A 15,585-nucleotide genomic window follows, 5' to 3' on the forward strand; every position below is an offset into this window, starting at 1 on the left:
ACATTCATACCGCGAAGCACAAAAACATTTTTCACCTACATCTGGCCTAATTATTGATATCAAATACTTATCTAATAATACAAAAAATTGTCTTGCCTTGCCTAAAAAACCACCAAAAAACTGAAAAGTACACATTTTTTGTGTTTTGTGAATTATTACAGACTGGGATATGTCAATGAGAGGGAGGGGGGATTGTGAGAGTGTCATCTAGTGGAAATAGCATGTATTTTTTTCTCTCAATATGCCGAATATGGCCAAAAACGACACCATCTGGTAGAGAGTAGTAAAAACTATAACTGACGAATCGGTCTATAAGACTAAATTGACTAAGCAAAAGACTGTATTGACACCCAGATATAATAAAAGGCATGTATTATGCAACACTTGTTTGTACAAAGTGTATTTTAGACTGACTGTAGGAGTTGACCTTGAAATTACAAGATCAAATGAAAATACACAACCTTATCAAAATTCATACTACATGCATGAACACAGACAAAGTTATCAAAAAACGAAAAACGAAAAGCTTGTAAAACGTGCAAACTGCCCCTAGAGTTAAGCAACACGCAACATCATAGAATACTACATTTCCCAGAAACCTCATCGCGCTGGGGTCACAGCTGGAGCTACCGGGTTCGCTTTTATTAAATACCGGCGTACACAGGAATCTACCAGGCTAAGTGGACCCGAACTTTTAACTGGGCAAACTGTGGTATTCTCCAACCGCAGGCAGTTCACCGCGGCGCACAGATGAGGCTTACTCTGACCAGATGTTAGCATGTAGTTTTGGTACACACACTGCGCCGTTTCGACTTAAAAACATGATTTACTGACACACATTAACATCCTTCAACTGCCGAAAAATATCAGCGTGGTCTAATGTGTGTTACTAGAGAGTTTCTGTAAGTTTTCCGTTGTCGCTACTTTATACTCCGTGGGGATGTGAAGTCAACAAACATAACAAACATACCCTCAGCACGCAGGGTTAGGGTTAGCTAGGTGCTGACACAGAGGAGAGTTGAAGTCCTGACTTCAGGTTGGAAGTAAAGGTAAGCTGAGCCACACTTCGACTGTCTCTCACATGCGCATGTAAACTAACTACTGTTTGTGGCTTGTAAGAAGACCTATAACTGCACAAAATGGCTTCTTGGTTTTTTTCTATAGTGACACTACACTGTCAAAACTAATTCAGTTCAAGGTTTGATTAGTTACAAGCTTTTAACAGTACGATAAGCACTGGCCACAGAAGCTGCATTAATTCTTACCTATTTTGGAGTGGTTTTTGCGTATTCACTTTGTGTAACATATGCTTGCGTCTATATACAGTATTCTTTCTCTCTCAAGGGCTTTATTGGCATTGGAAACATACGTTTACATTGCAAAATCAAGTGTAAAACTAAAACAAAATTATGTTGTTATCAAAAATGAAAACAAAATAAGACATGCAAAAAAATATAAATATGCATGTACACACAGAGGACAATAATTATATATACATATAGTATATGGTATTGTCAGGATAAAATACTGCTGTTTTAAAGAGAAAGTATAATTAATGTCCATGTACACTCTCTTTACTGTACAGATGCATATATGACCATGTAGGACTATTGTATCGGATATTTGCACTTAAACTGTAATACATATAATAATAATATAAATAGTACAGACATATACATAAACGCCTGGTGCAGATAGTGCAGGGGTGAACATTAAGAGGAAGGGGGTGTCGGGCTCTCACTCTTGTTCAAGGTGGTTGTAGTGCACAAGAAGTCATTTTTCTGTTGCAACAGTTCTCAAATTAGTCTTAAGTATGTGGTTTGTATCCATGAAAAACTTCCTTTCTTGTATGCGTCAGCCTTTGTATTTCCCTGACGTACATGGAGAATAGAGGGCTGAGCAGCAGCGGAGTCTAACTAGTCTCACCGTTAAATGTCACTAATTCTTAGCCATTCGCTCTTTTAACATGCATGGTTACAGCACGTCTCAATGTGTGTCACTTTAGACTTAAAATTAAAACTTATCTTGCACCGAACTGTCAGTTTCAAAGTCCATCTGTGTTTGTGGCAGCAGGTGAGAGTTCACATATGTCACTGCTCTGCTCTCACTGTGTTCCCATTTGTTTACTAGTTGTATCACTGCAAAGATTAATAATAAAAAAAGGAGGAAAATAAGCATTTTGTTAGGTCACTGGCTTGTAAGAGGGAGAGGGATGCCTTTTGGATTCCCACTCTGCACCTTAACATCTGTGCTTGCACTATGTCATTTTGTGTGATAAGTGTCAATGATAGTCAGTGACTCAAACTGCCAGAATCAGCCCTAGATCAAGATCAAGAGTACTGCTCAAGTGTTGCTGAGTTGTAAAGCTTTTACAACGTTCTTGGAAGTGGGTTTGCTACACCTGCAGTGCAATCGGCAAAAGATAGAAAGCCATTAGGTGTGTTTCTGTAACACCAGGTAGAAAAGTTGCGTAAAACTGTTTTACTTAATAAAAGAGGACATTACAGAACACTTCACTGCAATCGCCCTCCCACTTCCACTTTTTACTGGGCTGGAATAGTAGAAACAGCGGGAGAAGGAATTTGTGGACCACAACATTCCTCCACTTAGTGCAAGATGCAAATATTATGTAACTGCAATAACAAATTGCACCTTGTTTTTCTTCTGTGGTGACACAGACTTTGCAATCACCCATTGCTTATCTCTGTAAATTAAAGGATGGAAACACACATAAATATAAATCTTTCTTAGCTAATCTATGAAAATTGGCTTAGATTTTGCTATGCATGCTAATGGGAACCTAAATACTGTTTGTCTCGTAAGAGAAAGAGAGTACTGATGAAATGGTCACTTGCCATACATAACTCAGGATGAACCAAGTCTCATAACAACAACAACAAAAAGGTGTAGAAAAATACAAAGAAATGAAGAGCCAATTTTTCCATTCACACAGTGATACAATGAGCCATTGCATTAAACAGAATCTCACAGAACAGCAGATGTCAAAGAAACCCACAGAAAACATACAAAAGAGATTGGTGAAACTTGCTGTGACTCGGGGTGAACCAAGTTCAGAACCAACAACAACGACGAAAGTGAACAAAATATTACAAGGGAAAATGTTCTGTTTACACATTGAACCCATGTATTCACTCCTGGAACAAGCCCTCGCAGAATAGAAGTTATAGAAGAAACCAAAAGATTTGTGTTTTGAGCATAGCACTGCTAAAATCAAGCATCAGTGCAGCCGAAAATGCCTTTAGAAATGAAAAGAGAACCTCACAATAGCATTTGCAAGTCAAATTTCTGACAACATGCAGTATGTGCCCCCTCACCCCATCTGTTGTTTGTGTTTCATTTGTACTGAGAATTGTGTCTAATATTCTGCTTTCATAGTCCTTTCATCATGGCACTGGCTGGAGTGAGAGTCATCGAGCTGGCAGGCCTGGCTCCGGCTCCTTTCTGTGGCATGATCCTGGCAGACTTTGGAGCAAAGGTGATTCGCGTGGACCGCACCAAGGTTTCTATGGCATTGGACAAACAAGGACGGGGGAAACTGTCTGTGTCCATCAACCTGAAGACAGCAAAGGGTGTCGCTTTGCTCAAGAAGCTCTGTGTCCAGTCTGATGTGGTCATCGAGCCCTATCGTAAAGGTCAGGGCACCAAAGAAAGCGTACTTCTTCGCAAGCTTATTATATGTTACATTTCTGTTATAATACTGATGTGTCGGTGTGTAAGCAGTTGCTTGAAGTGGAGCCAGCTTTAACTAGTTTATATAAGTTTATTTTATAGGTTTACTTGGAAGGTTCCTGCCTCAACTTTCTCTACATTCACAAATACATACAGTTTTAATAAATGTCTGTTTTAGCCTCAAATAGTGAGGAGATTTTGGGAGGTGTGACAGGGTCGAACATGCTGTCATATAAAATGAGTTTATAACTTGTCACCAGACCTCTTAAATAAATGTAATCCAATATTTCCCCTATTAAGTGTATTATAAATATACTGAGTAAATTAGGGCTGAAACAATTACTCGATGAATCGATTATTAATCGATTACTAAATTAATCGTCAACTATTTTGACAATCAATTGATTGGAGTGTTTTTAGGGAATTAAAACTAATTTTCTGATTTTTCAGCTCCTTAAATGTGAATGTTTTCTGGTTTATTTGCTCCATATAACAAAGAAATCATTAAACAATAGTTTTTTGTTTTTGGACAAAACAAGACATTTGAGAACATCATCCTTTCTAGGTTTCAAACATTCTATGGACCAAACAATTACTCGATTAATCAAGGAAATAATTGACAGATTAATCGTTTATGGATATAATCAGTTGCAGCCCTAAAGTAAATATAAAAAGGCATTAAATGGAAACAGTTGTGTAAAGTTTCTCAAAATTGTGTTTTCGTAAAGTAGGGCAGATCCACATGATTTGAATCATAAGCATTTTTAGTACAACTTTAATTTAAAAAGTAAGTATCGTTTATTGTAGTATTGATAAACTATGATTATATATTAATGCTTAATATTGAAACATGGAAAAATAAATTGTGGACAGATTAAAATTTGTTCTCATGAATGTGACTTGTGACAGATAAAGTACTAACTGGTCCACAGGGAGTATCAATAAGCAGATACTGATATATTTGATGTGATGATCTAGGTGTGATGGAGAAGCTGGGACTTGGTCCAGATGATATGTTGAAGGAAAATCCTCGTCTCATCTATGCTCGGTTGACGGGGTACGGGCAAACTGGGACATATGCCAGTGCAGCCGGGCATGACATCAACTACCTCGCCATGTCAGGTAATAACATACGTGTTATATTATCTGAATTTTACCAGTGTACTTTGAGATGATGGAGTGAGATTACATGCGTTTGATTCACTGTTTCCTCTCTGTGTACTAATTATACAGTCCTTGCTTCGATAACCTTTGAAATTTGTGCAGGAATTCAGCCTTTTCTTTGCCTTGATTTTATTTTGCTATGCACAGTTCTCATCACTCTTTCGACTTGGTAACACTTGACTTTGGAAACTTGGACGAACAATTTAAAAAACAGCACTTGAGGAAAGTTCGCACCCATTTGTTCCAAAGTCCAGTCCATTGTTGTTAACACCCCATAGTATTAGCAGTTAAAATGTTTACTGTTAAATATTAAAATGTATATTTTTCAACGTTTTTATTTGTCTCCTAACTTAAGGAAACCCAAGAGAGCTCCCATTTCTGCTCAGTGTTTGATGACTGAAGGCAGAAAGACTTCTTTGTGACTCAGCTCTGTTTGTCTGTTTGCTCTTTGGCAGAACACAAAAGTGAACTAACTCAGCCAGAGCCAGAGCTGGGATTCAGCAAGAAGCAAACATTTACATTTACATTCATATCTATCTATCTATCTATCTAACTATCTATCTATCTTCCTCCAGAGAATACTGTATGGAACATTCACAATCCACATACATAACATGCATATACACATTAACACAATTACTCTCTGTCTGCAACTGTAGACACCTCACTTGCGCCACTTTCACAACTGTTACCATTTGTAAATATGCCAATTATTATCATTTGTGTATATTTATAGTAATTTCCTTCTTTTTTGTGGAAAACGAGTCAATGTTCCAAAGACGGGGGGCAGAGCGGCTGAAGACTCTGGCCCTCATGGTGGACAGGGGGGCAGGAGGCACAATGAGGCTGATTGATGAGGCTGACCTGAGTGCCTGGGAAGGGGTGTTTAATGTAATATCTGAGTGGTTACACAGAAGCAAAATGACTGGCTTTCTACAAAAGTTTAATGCTCGTTTAACCGAATAAGTTGTCTTGCTCACATTGGACTTCATTTTTTTTTCATACAATTAAAAGCGTTCCCATTAAAAGGAGCTGTGATCTTTCCATCTTATTGTTTCGTAATCGCTACTTATTTAATTTAAGTTAATTCCTTTCCCCTCAATTTTAAGGGCCGAGCATGTGTCAGAATTCAATTCTTCTTCCTCCCACATGGCTGTCATTCTCATCAAGTCTCATCATTTCCCTCACAGGCCTTTTATCTCGACTGGGACGCAGTGGAGAGAAACCCTATGCTCCACTGAATCTGGTAGCAGACTTTGCAGGCGGTGGACTCACTTGTGCCCTGGGAATAGTCATGGCACTGCTGGAGAGGACCAAGTCAGGGAAAGGTCAAATCATTGATGCTAGCATGGTAAGCATTCTGTCAGATTCCAAATGTAGTTTGGCACCGAGGCCGGCATGTACTGTGATATAAAATATAATCTGCTCCTCAGGATACTGAGCACAAACAGAAAATGTCATATTTGTAAAAATGCCGCTTCTGACACGTTGCACAGACTGCAGAGAGACACAGGGCAGTGTAAGGACTCATTCAGTCTGACATTGGCCCTCAAGCAAATAAACAGCATGTTAGAGGATGTGATGGTGTGGGTGTACGCCTACAGCCATTCAAATAATTTTACCCTGGGTGAAGACTTCTTAAACACCATAAAGGGGGTTTATTCTTCCTGTGGGTGACATTTTCTCATTCATGAAAGCACAGGTTATTTTACCTGAAATTTCCACCTCGACATTTCATGCAACATGTTCATTCTGTAGTATGTTATCTTTCCACATAAAATTGATGCTACCCCGTTTACTGCAAGTGGAATAAATGATAGCTTGGGACAGCTCTTAGTGTAGTAGCTAATTGTGATGCATTAAAGTGTGACCATTTTTTGTTTCTCGTCTTTTAAAAGGCCAAATTTGACAAGGCTTCCATACTTAAAGCTCTTTCCAGGCTAAGTATTTGGATGTAGAATGTGGGTAGTGAAGTCTAGTGAATAAAAACATCATCTCTGTGTGTGTGTGTGTGTGTGAGATCTCGTTAGCATTCTCTGAGAGTTGGTTTTTAGGTGGTTTGCATAAATGTACATGGATAACTGTAAAAAGAGATTGAATATATTCAATCTCTTTTAACTATATAAACTATATCAATTATTTTTCCACTTTATACGGTACAAACGATTTCATTTCATTGCGAAATATTGCCAATATTTTTTTTAGCTTATTTAATAGGGAGCACACCAGTGCCCACCAGAGGATAAAGTGGTAGAAGATGAATGAATGATGATGGGGGACTGATCACATCAGTTAATATGTAAATATGATGGACATCATTATTCATAGACCTGGCTAATTAAGTACAAAACAGACAACCAGTTTATAGTACAGTTTATAGTATTGTTGACATTGTTGGATGCATTAAAGGCGACATAGAATGCTTGTATCACACATATGTGTATATGTGTTGTGATTGGCCAGCCAACGAGAGCTTTCCCACTGTCCTGTGATTGGCCAGGTACCTGGAAGTGACGTAATAGATAGGCCAGCTCTCAGATACACAGCTCCCCCTCTGGCACGGTGGATGCTCTGCATCTCAGCAGCTACAACGAGAGTAGTTCTTCTTCTTCTGCGGTTGAATGTACGCAACCGGATGTGCCCGGACTAGTGCCCGCACCGGGAGGCGCTACGGTGGTGAGAGGAGTGGTGAGGATTTTTGATGACGACATCAAACTACGGAAGTGCCGATCCGCTTCGCAGAGCCCAGGAAAACAATACAACACTATTTTCTCAGCAGTGGCTGAACTGTTTGTTCTGAAACTTTAGGGTTTCATAAACGAGGTAATGATGCAGTTATACACACAAACGCAGCGTTAATTGGAGCTTCTGGTCTATGTGGGCTTTAAGTCAGGTGTTGTTTGTGAAAAAAGTGGTTTTCCATTGCAGTTATTTATTATTCAGTCAGTGGCACTAAAAAGTCTCAGTGACAGAGAAAAACAGATAATTACAGGTATTATTAAAAAAAGGAAAGGAACTCTTGTACTCTGCAGCACACTGTGTGTGTGTGCGCTCGTGCCTGTGTGTTTATTTTCCTTAAATCCAGCTGTAAATGTATTAATGGTCAGTCGTGCTTAATGCGTGTGCTGGTTTGTTCTCCTTCAATAAATTGAATTCAAATGACAATTATTTGATAACAAGCCTCAGCCTTTTGAGTTTGTACACATTTCAAACTCAAGAGACACACACTGTAAAAAATAATGGCAAGCAGGCAAACACAACATTGTTGTTGTTATTCATATTCATATTATTATTATTATTGTTTTTATCATATATTAAGGTCCAGTGTATCAGTGTTTTTTGTAGAAATTTGATAGACTACTGAGTATAAGTATGTTTGTGTATACTGTAATTGCTTTAAAATAGTAACTGTTTTGTTTTTGTTGTTTGTTCTGGGCAAAGACCCCCTAGAAATCATGTTGTCATGCAGTGACAACACGATTACCTTAACTGAATGGTAGTGTCGTAATATTGTAGACATCCTATTGGAAGATGGATATTTCAGTTGAACACTCATTTATTGTCTTGTCAACATTTCACTGATATTTCACATGTAGTCACAGTTAGCAGCCCATCTGTCCCTAACAACACTTCAGGACTGAGCAATCTTTCTTCTTGACATATCAAAATTTTCCCTCAAACGTGAACGGAATGTGCCAACTCCAGTTTAAGTGTTAAGCATTTTATCATTCGCATTTATGGAACTTCTGGGTCCTTTCTGAAGTTAACCAGGAAATGAGAATGCATTGAATAGTGCCAATGGGGTGACTCCGCTAGCACTCCACTATAACTCTGTTTGAATGGACGCCTATGGGAAAATGAGCTAAACAACTACCTGAGGAGTTATTGGTCACAATCATAAGTTTTCCGTAGAACATGATGTCAAGTTTTGTGAATTATGTTTGTAGAACTTTCTAGCAGGCAAAGCTATTTATCTTTCATTCTATTTATCTGTTCATTGTTGTAATTGGTATCAAAGCACCGTTGCCTTTAAAGTGCCTTTAAGGTGCATTGTCAAAGCCATCTTTTGTTATATATTACCTTCGTATGTGCCTTTGTAAGTGGCTTCGTAAATCTATCTATCAGCAGAACCTGTAGTTAGTAGCTAACAAACTGCTAACTGACTTCTAACTAATAACTGTCTAACTACTAATTGACTGCTATTTAACTGTGTATGTGGAATAAACCTTCAGAAAGACAGTCGAGTTGTGCCCGCCGTACTTATTCTGGTTACCCTTTCCAGAAGGGAGTATTGAGCTGAAAGGATCAGCCAGCAGAAATCTGGACAATGTTTCCATTTAGAGGAAAATGGATGATAAAGTATGGTGCGCATGACACCAATAGGAGTGTCTTTGCAAGTGATTGCAAAATGTCAGCATTGGAGGGCATTGAATTCTGGAGTCAACGTGGCAACTACTAATGTTGTATATCAGTGTCTTATGGCTCAACTTATATATAACTGGGCCTGAAATGTGCTTCCCCTATTTCAATGACCAGCAACTGCCACTGGCTGTAGACAATCCCAGCATGCACCACCTTGGCAGCCGTTTGCCGGCATAACACAAGGCTGACGCTCCTGTTTAAATTTAAAATTACGCCTTTTAACAATTTTGGAGTCAGTCAGGTATTCAGCGGATTGATCCACCACTGTCGTATCTAGTGTTTGGGCTGTAGCAGGCAACAGGTCACAACACCAATAACAAGAGATCAAGCATTATTAACTCTTGTGCTTGTGATGCATTTAGCAGCTTGATATTTACCTAAGTGTTAATAAATGCATATTAAAGATTAAAAAGACACCAAAACAGATCGAAAGGAGAGAGAATGACACACACTTTAATCATTGTTAATTGATGTGAGTCACATTCATTAAAAATAGTAGCACTGATGAATTGATTGCAATCACCAGTGATGGAGGTGACGGCAGTTGTTTTTTTTCGTCTGCCGTCTTTTTCAATCAAATTTATAAATTTAACTTATGTATTTAAAAAAAATATACATTATCGAGGTTTACGAGGTAATTGTCAGTGGAAAGTGTCCTGTTTGAAGTTTTTTCGCTAGCTTTTCCAATGATTTGACATAAGTCATTTTTATGTTTCCATGTATAAAAATTTAATAATCATTTTTATTTATATAGAATTTTTAAAAACAGGATACTCACCAATTGTCAAAGTAAATAAGAGCAGGAGAACGATATATTAGGGGTCCCACGGGAGAAGCAGTGGCTGACATTGTTTCCTCAAAGCAAGAAGGTCATCGGTTTGAATCCTGGAGCGTGTGTTTGCATGTTCTGTCTGGGTTCTCTTTGGGTTCCTCCCACATTGTAACATTCAGTTTGGTGATGAAACCGATTGAAAACTCTAAATTGACCATGATTGTGAGAGTGAATGCTTGTTTAGTCTCTGTGTGTTGGTCCTGTGATGGACAGGCGACCTGAACCCCCCCCACCTTTCACCCTGTGTCACCTGGAATTTGCGGCAGCTCCCCCGGTGACCCTCATATGGAGGATGAAGCGGTAGACAATGAGTGAGGGAGTGCGGACAGGAAATAAAACAATAAATAAGAGCAAGACAACACATAAAAGCGTACGCTCAAAGCAATAACACGAAAACCAGAGATAAAAGGATGACATATACTGTATGACATTTCATCTTTTCTGGGCATTTGCCAAAACAAGTGTCACATATCAAATTTGAATACATTATATTTGCTCTGTGGGAATAGCATTTATTAATAATAATTTAAAAAAAAACTTGCTTTACATTTACTTTGCTGCTCTAATTTATTTATGACTTGGGTATAGGAAATATATATATATATATATGTTTTCTCAACTCTCTATCCTCAGGTGGAAGGAGCCGCATATGTTGGCTCATTTATATGGAAAGCTCGTAGTCTTGGTATGTGGGACCGTTCTAGAGGCGAGAACATGCTGGACAGTGGAGCGCCCTTCTACGATACTTACGAGACGTCGGATGGAAAGTACATGGCTGTGGGCGCCATAGAGCCGCAATTCTACCAACAGCTGCTTCAGGGTGCGTACTATTCTGATATAGACTCGAGGCACTTTTAGCTTCAATATATAATAATGTAACATTTCTGTATTATAATATCTTAAATCGACAACACTGTTGTTATGTAGTTTGTTAAGTACTAACCAAAAAGTTTCCAAAACTCCTACAGTGCACAGAAATCCATATCCTCTCTGCCATTACTGTGAGACAACAGAGTGAGGAAGGAAATACTACCAGTTGGAAGTTTTGGTTTCTTTCTTCATGCTATTGTGTGTTTGCTGTGTGTTGTGCCACAGAAGCTCTCCCCATAAAGCCATTAGTCCAGTGTGTCACACACTCTGCTTTCAGTCCTGACATAGTCAAATTAGATCTTTTATGTTATTGTTTTAATTAAGAGACCGCCTAGTAGCAGAAATTACTTACTGCATTGTATATATCAATAAAAAACCTTTATGATAGTGGCTCGTACCGTCACACATGCTGAAATCATTGATGATTAAGGGCTCAGTTGGGAACTTGAGGCTTAATGAAAACATAGCATTTAATAAAAGGCACTCTTCTCTTTGCATGGCTTCCGTCCTTAAAGAAATCTGGATGAATGGCATGTGATATAAACAGTGTTTCAGTTCCTAAGCAACCACTCGCTGTCAGGTTTGGGACATTTATTTTCTGCACACCACCACAGTCTGATTTTCTGATGTGTGGACTGCGAGAGTGGTTTGCTATCCAACTGCTTTGCTCAGGAGAACATGTTGTTCACCTTGATGATGTGCTGGAGGCAGGCTGGTCCTCGCATACTGTAGACCTTATCTGAACAGCAATAACAACTAAAACTCTGTTTTCGGCTCTAGAGAAAGTTTCGGCACGAGAGAAAGTTATTTTACCTTATCATGTGTTATTATTATCATTATGACTACATCTTATATCAGTATACTATAACAGTAGGTGCTGCCACAGCAGATGATCCACATATTTGATTTGGCAGAGTTTTTTTTTTATGCCATATACCCCTCCCATTTATCCAGGTTTGGGACTGGTCCTGCCAGACTTCTTCCTGTTAGAGGGGAGCTTTTTTTTCCCTCTCCACTGATGCCAAGTGCATGCTCACTATGTGAACAGCTTTCTCTTTCTCTCTCTAATATTGTTAGCGCTATGCCCATGTAAAGTGCCTTGAGCACAGCTTGTCTGCAGTAATTAGTGCAATTTGTCTATTTCTCGGTTTAATAACCGATAAACAATGTATTCTTTTAATTCCAAAACCACCAAGTCCTCTGTGTAAGGTCATTGGGAAATGTCATTGCTTAAGTAGGATAAGACAAGTATATCTTTTCATTCTACTACCAGGAGATTGGAGTATGACCTTTAGAAGTGACAAGTAGCACTAAACTTGCTATTGTGCTTGTAATCTATGTATACCATCAGTATAATTCTAGGAGTTGGCGGAACTCCGTGTGATAAAAGCCTGTGCAGCTCATGCTTGTTATTATGTTACATTGTAGCTGTTGACTTATTGGTTCACTTTTCTCTCCGCAGGTTTAGAGTTGGATGCTGGAGCGTTGCCTCCTCAAATGAGCTTCAGTGATTGGCCAGGGCTGAGACAGATATTCACCGAACGTTTCGCTGAAAAGACCCAGGCAGAATGGTCGAGGGTGTTTGACGGAACCGATGCCTGTGTCACACCTGTGTTGTCTTTCGACCAGGTGAGCTCACACCCACATAACCAGGAAAGAGCTTCTTTCGTGGCGGACTCCGGTGGCGAAGAAAGCCCCCGCCCTGCCCCGGTTCTCTCTCGCACCCCTGCAGAGCCTTGCCTCACTCCTGACCCTGTCATTGGAGAGCACACTGTCAAGGTCTTAGAGGAGTATGGCTTTACGTCAGCAGAGATAAAGCAGATGTTAGGGGCAGATGTCATAGAGTGTAATGCAAGCAAAGCAAAGTTGTAGCGGAGAAAGAAAGTCACACTTTGTCAAGATTTTAGGGCAGACAGTGTAGAAGAGATAGACTTTTTCTGTTTGCTCTGGACACACTGTAACTGAAATAAATAATTGATTCAGAATGAATTAGCCAGTGGGTCATGTGCTTGGGGATTTGTCCATCTGCATTCTCCTCTTTTGTTCTACTGCGGTCCTCTGAATCATGTACTAAAATGAAGACTACATAATAAATACTTCTAGCTCACATCATCTCCACAGGTTCTCCATCAAACTGTCTTACATTGGTTGACATGTTCATAAAAAAAAGGTCCAGTGTTTATTGTCATAAATTGAATACACTACCCATTAACGTATAATTGTTTTAAAGTAAAAATCATTTGGTTTTCCAAGCCATGTATTAATCCACTTACATGTGCTTAAGGTAAGGACTTTCCTTTACAGAGGCTTCCATCTTAAGCTGCCATGTTTCTACTGCAGGTTGAGGAGACGTGTATATGATGAAGCGGCAGCTTATGACACAAACGATGGTGATTACATGTAAGCCCAATGCATGAGCCAACCATGATGAAAGAGGAAAATGGCAGAGAGGGGTATGAAAGAGTGTTTACGTCTTGTCTGGTGTGTGAAGACGTCGGTTCTTACATACTGAACCTTTAAGTTGCATTTTATGTAGTCTATATAAGGTCTTAAAAATCTTGGTGGGAGCTGTGGCTGGTTTTTAAAACATTTCATTTTCTCTTGTTTTGAAATCCAGGTGATCTCACAGCACAGCTGCTGGCTTTATATTCTTGTTTTCTTTTCTTTTTTGTGACAATGGCATAATTATTTTATCCGTAAGACAGCAGGTTGTCATATGTATGCAAGTTTAACTGCAAATCAAGTGTCAAATATGTAAATGAGAACAAGTATATAACGTATTTAGAAGATTTAAAACAGAACAGGAGATTGACAGAAAAAAGGCGTTTTATACTGTACATATAAAGAAAAAATTAAATTAAAGCTCCTTTCAATCATAAGAGCAACTTACAAACGATAACAAGTGAAGATTATGCAATGACAGACAAATCAATTATTTCAGATTGAATTAAATGGAACAATTAGTGTTTATTGTAAGTTGCTTTGGATGAAAGTGTCTGCTAAATGACATTTAATGTAATGTGGTGCGTACACAGAGTGAAAGTGAATAAATTAAGAATGAAAGGATGAACTTTAAAGGCTATAACTAAGTGTATAAATGTAAGTAAAAACAGGTGACTGCATAGGCTTAAAAAAAAAAAAGTCAGTCCTCTGTTCCCAGATCACAAGTGTAGCTGAGCCATTGTGGCAGCCATGTGAACAAGGTATGTTGTCACATAAAGCAAAAATGCCTAAGGCAGGGCTCTCAAATCAAATGGCCTGGGGGCCACACGAGCTTCAAGACTGACTGGCTGTTTGTTTTCATGCAAAATTAGTCTATAAATATCAAAAACAAATACTTAAGCAGCGGGGGGCACATTAAATCGTTTGAAGGAGGAGGATCCAATGGATGTCAGTTTGGTTTTTAGGGTACATAATAATAATGATAATAATAATCATGATAACACGTGGAAAATGATCAAAAGACACAGTATGAAAATCTTTCCTGACACTGAAAAAACTAACAGCTAGGACTGCACTTCCCACGTCCTTAAAATCAAACCTGCTAGGTTTATAACATTGGAATCATTTTCATATATAATTTATTCAGCCAGTGACTCCTCCATGTGCAGCAATTATTTCATCACCAGTGATGCCGTCAAAGTCAATAAATCGTATGCGGCATGTGTGTATTTTATAAAAATATCGCCTTCGATGATTGTAAAAACCACTGTGCAGGATGGCAGCACTGCAATTACTGACACACGGAGGGTGTAGAGGTGGGAAATATAGATTCAAGTCTTTGGCCGCATAAAGGTTTGGACAACAACAACAACATTCATGCCAATTGATGTTCTTCCAGGATGCACACAGGTTGTGAATGAGTGCTGGAAATGGCTTTGGACTGACTTTGTAGCTCGACGGTTTAGGTAATAGGATCCAGTGCGGTGTAGATTAAGGATTTATTCCACTGTGCATATTGTCACGAGCCAATCTGTTATAAGCTGTGCAAAGTCAGCATCGGGAATTTCACAACATACTAGGAATGTAATGTAATCGGAAAACTAACAAACACCAAACTCTCCCTACTTGTTCCTGGTGACGTGGACTTTAACAGACCAAGTCCTCAGAACGGTAACAAAACAAGGATTTATTTATGTATAAAATGTGTGTGCAGCTGGAGTATGGAGGATACCTCCTGCCGCTTGAGATTGATTTTGTGTGGTGATTTAATCTATTGACAGGAATATGCAACACACTGGCTTAAAAAACAACAACAAAACAGTCTAAGAAAAATATTTAAATAGTTATAGTTAATTATAGTTGTGTGTCTATCATTTGCTGGTTCCCCGCTTCTCAAGTAATGAGACGCCCACAGTCGCGCTGCAATTTCATTCCTCCTTTGATGTCAAGCAAGTGCATTTGTTATGTAGTTCATGCAGCCCCTGCATTAGCGGAACTAACCACAGGTTTCAAATTGAATCCGATTCCAGTGTCATTTTGATGTACATCGACCACTACAAGACAACGTTTCGGTTGGGGTATAGAATAAATATTAAAAAATATTCTGGCCCTTACCTTCAAGGCCATCCATATTCATACCTCCCACCTCCCATTACCTCCCTGAA

General features: G+C 38.9%; 1 protein-coding gene across 1 annotated transcript; it reads left to right on the forward strand.

The window, feature by feature from the left end:
* Window positions 1-645: 645 nt before the first annotated feature.
* amacr (alpha-methylacyl-CoA racemase) lies at window positions 646-13,085 on the forward strand. The gene is made up of 6 exons (XM_058617393.1): window positions 646-1,049; window positions 3,397-3,653; window positions 4,669-4,812; window positions 6,045-6,205; window positions 10,742-10,928; window positions 12,441-13,085. The coding sequence occupies exons 2-6, from the start codon at window positions 3,407-3,409 to the stop codon at window positions 12,848-12,850; spliced, it is 1,149 nt and encodes a 382-aa protein (XP_058473376.1). The 5' UTR covers window positions 646-1,049; window positions 3,397-3,406; the 3' UTR covers window positions 12,851-13,085.
* The last annotated feature ends 2,500 nt before the right edge of the window (window positions 13,086-15,585 follow it).

Source organism: Solea solea, chromosome 19 (assembly GCF_958295425.1).
Source record: "Solea solea chromosome 19, fSolSol10.1, whole genome shotgun sequence".
Classification (NCBI taxonomy): domain Eukaryota; kingdom Metazoa; phylum Chordata; class Actinopteri; order Pleuronectiformes; family Soleidae; genus Solea; species Solea solea.

What these genes read in the sequence shown, in the direction of transcription:
- amacr (XM_058617393.1), top strand. Translation starts at nt 3,407, where the DNA reads ATGGCACTGGCTGGAGTGAGAGTCATCGAGCTGGCAGGCCTGGCTCCG. An exon ending in CATCGAGCCCTATCGTAAAG is followed by an intron (nt 3,654 to 4,668) that starts GTCAGGGCACCA and finishes GTGATGATCTAG; the next exon opens with GTGTGATGGAGAAGCTGGGA. An exon ending in CTACCAACAGCTGCTTCAGG is followed by an intron (nt 10,929 to 12,440) that starts GTGCGTACTATT and finishes TTCTCTCCGCAG; the next exon opens with GTTTAGAGTTGGATGCTGGA.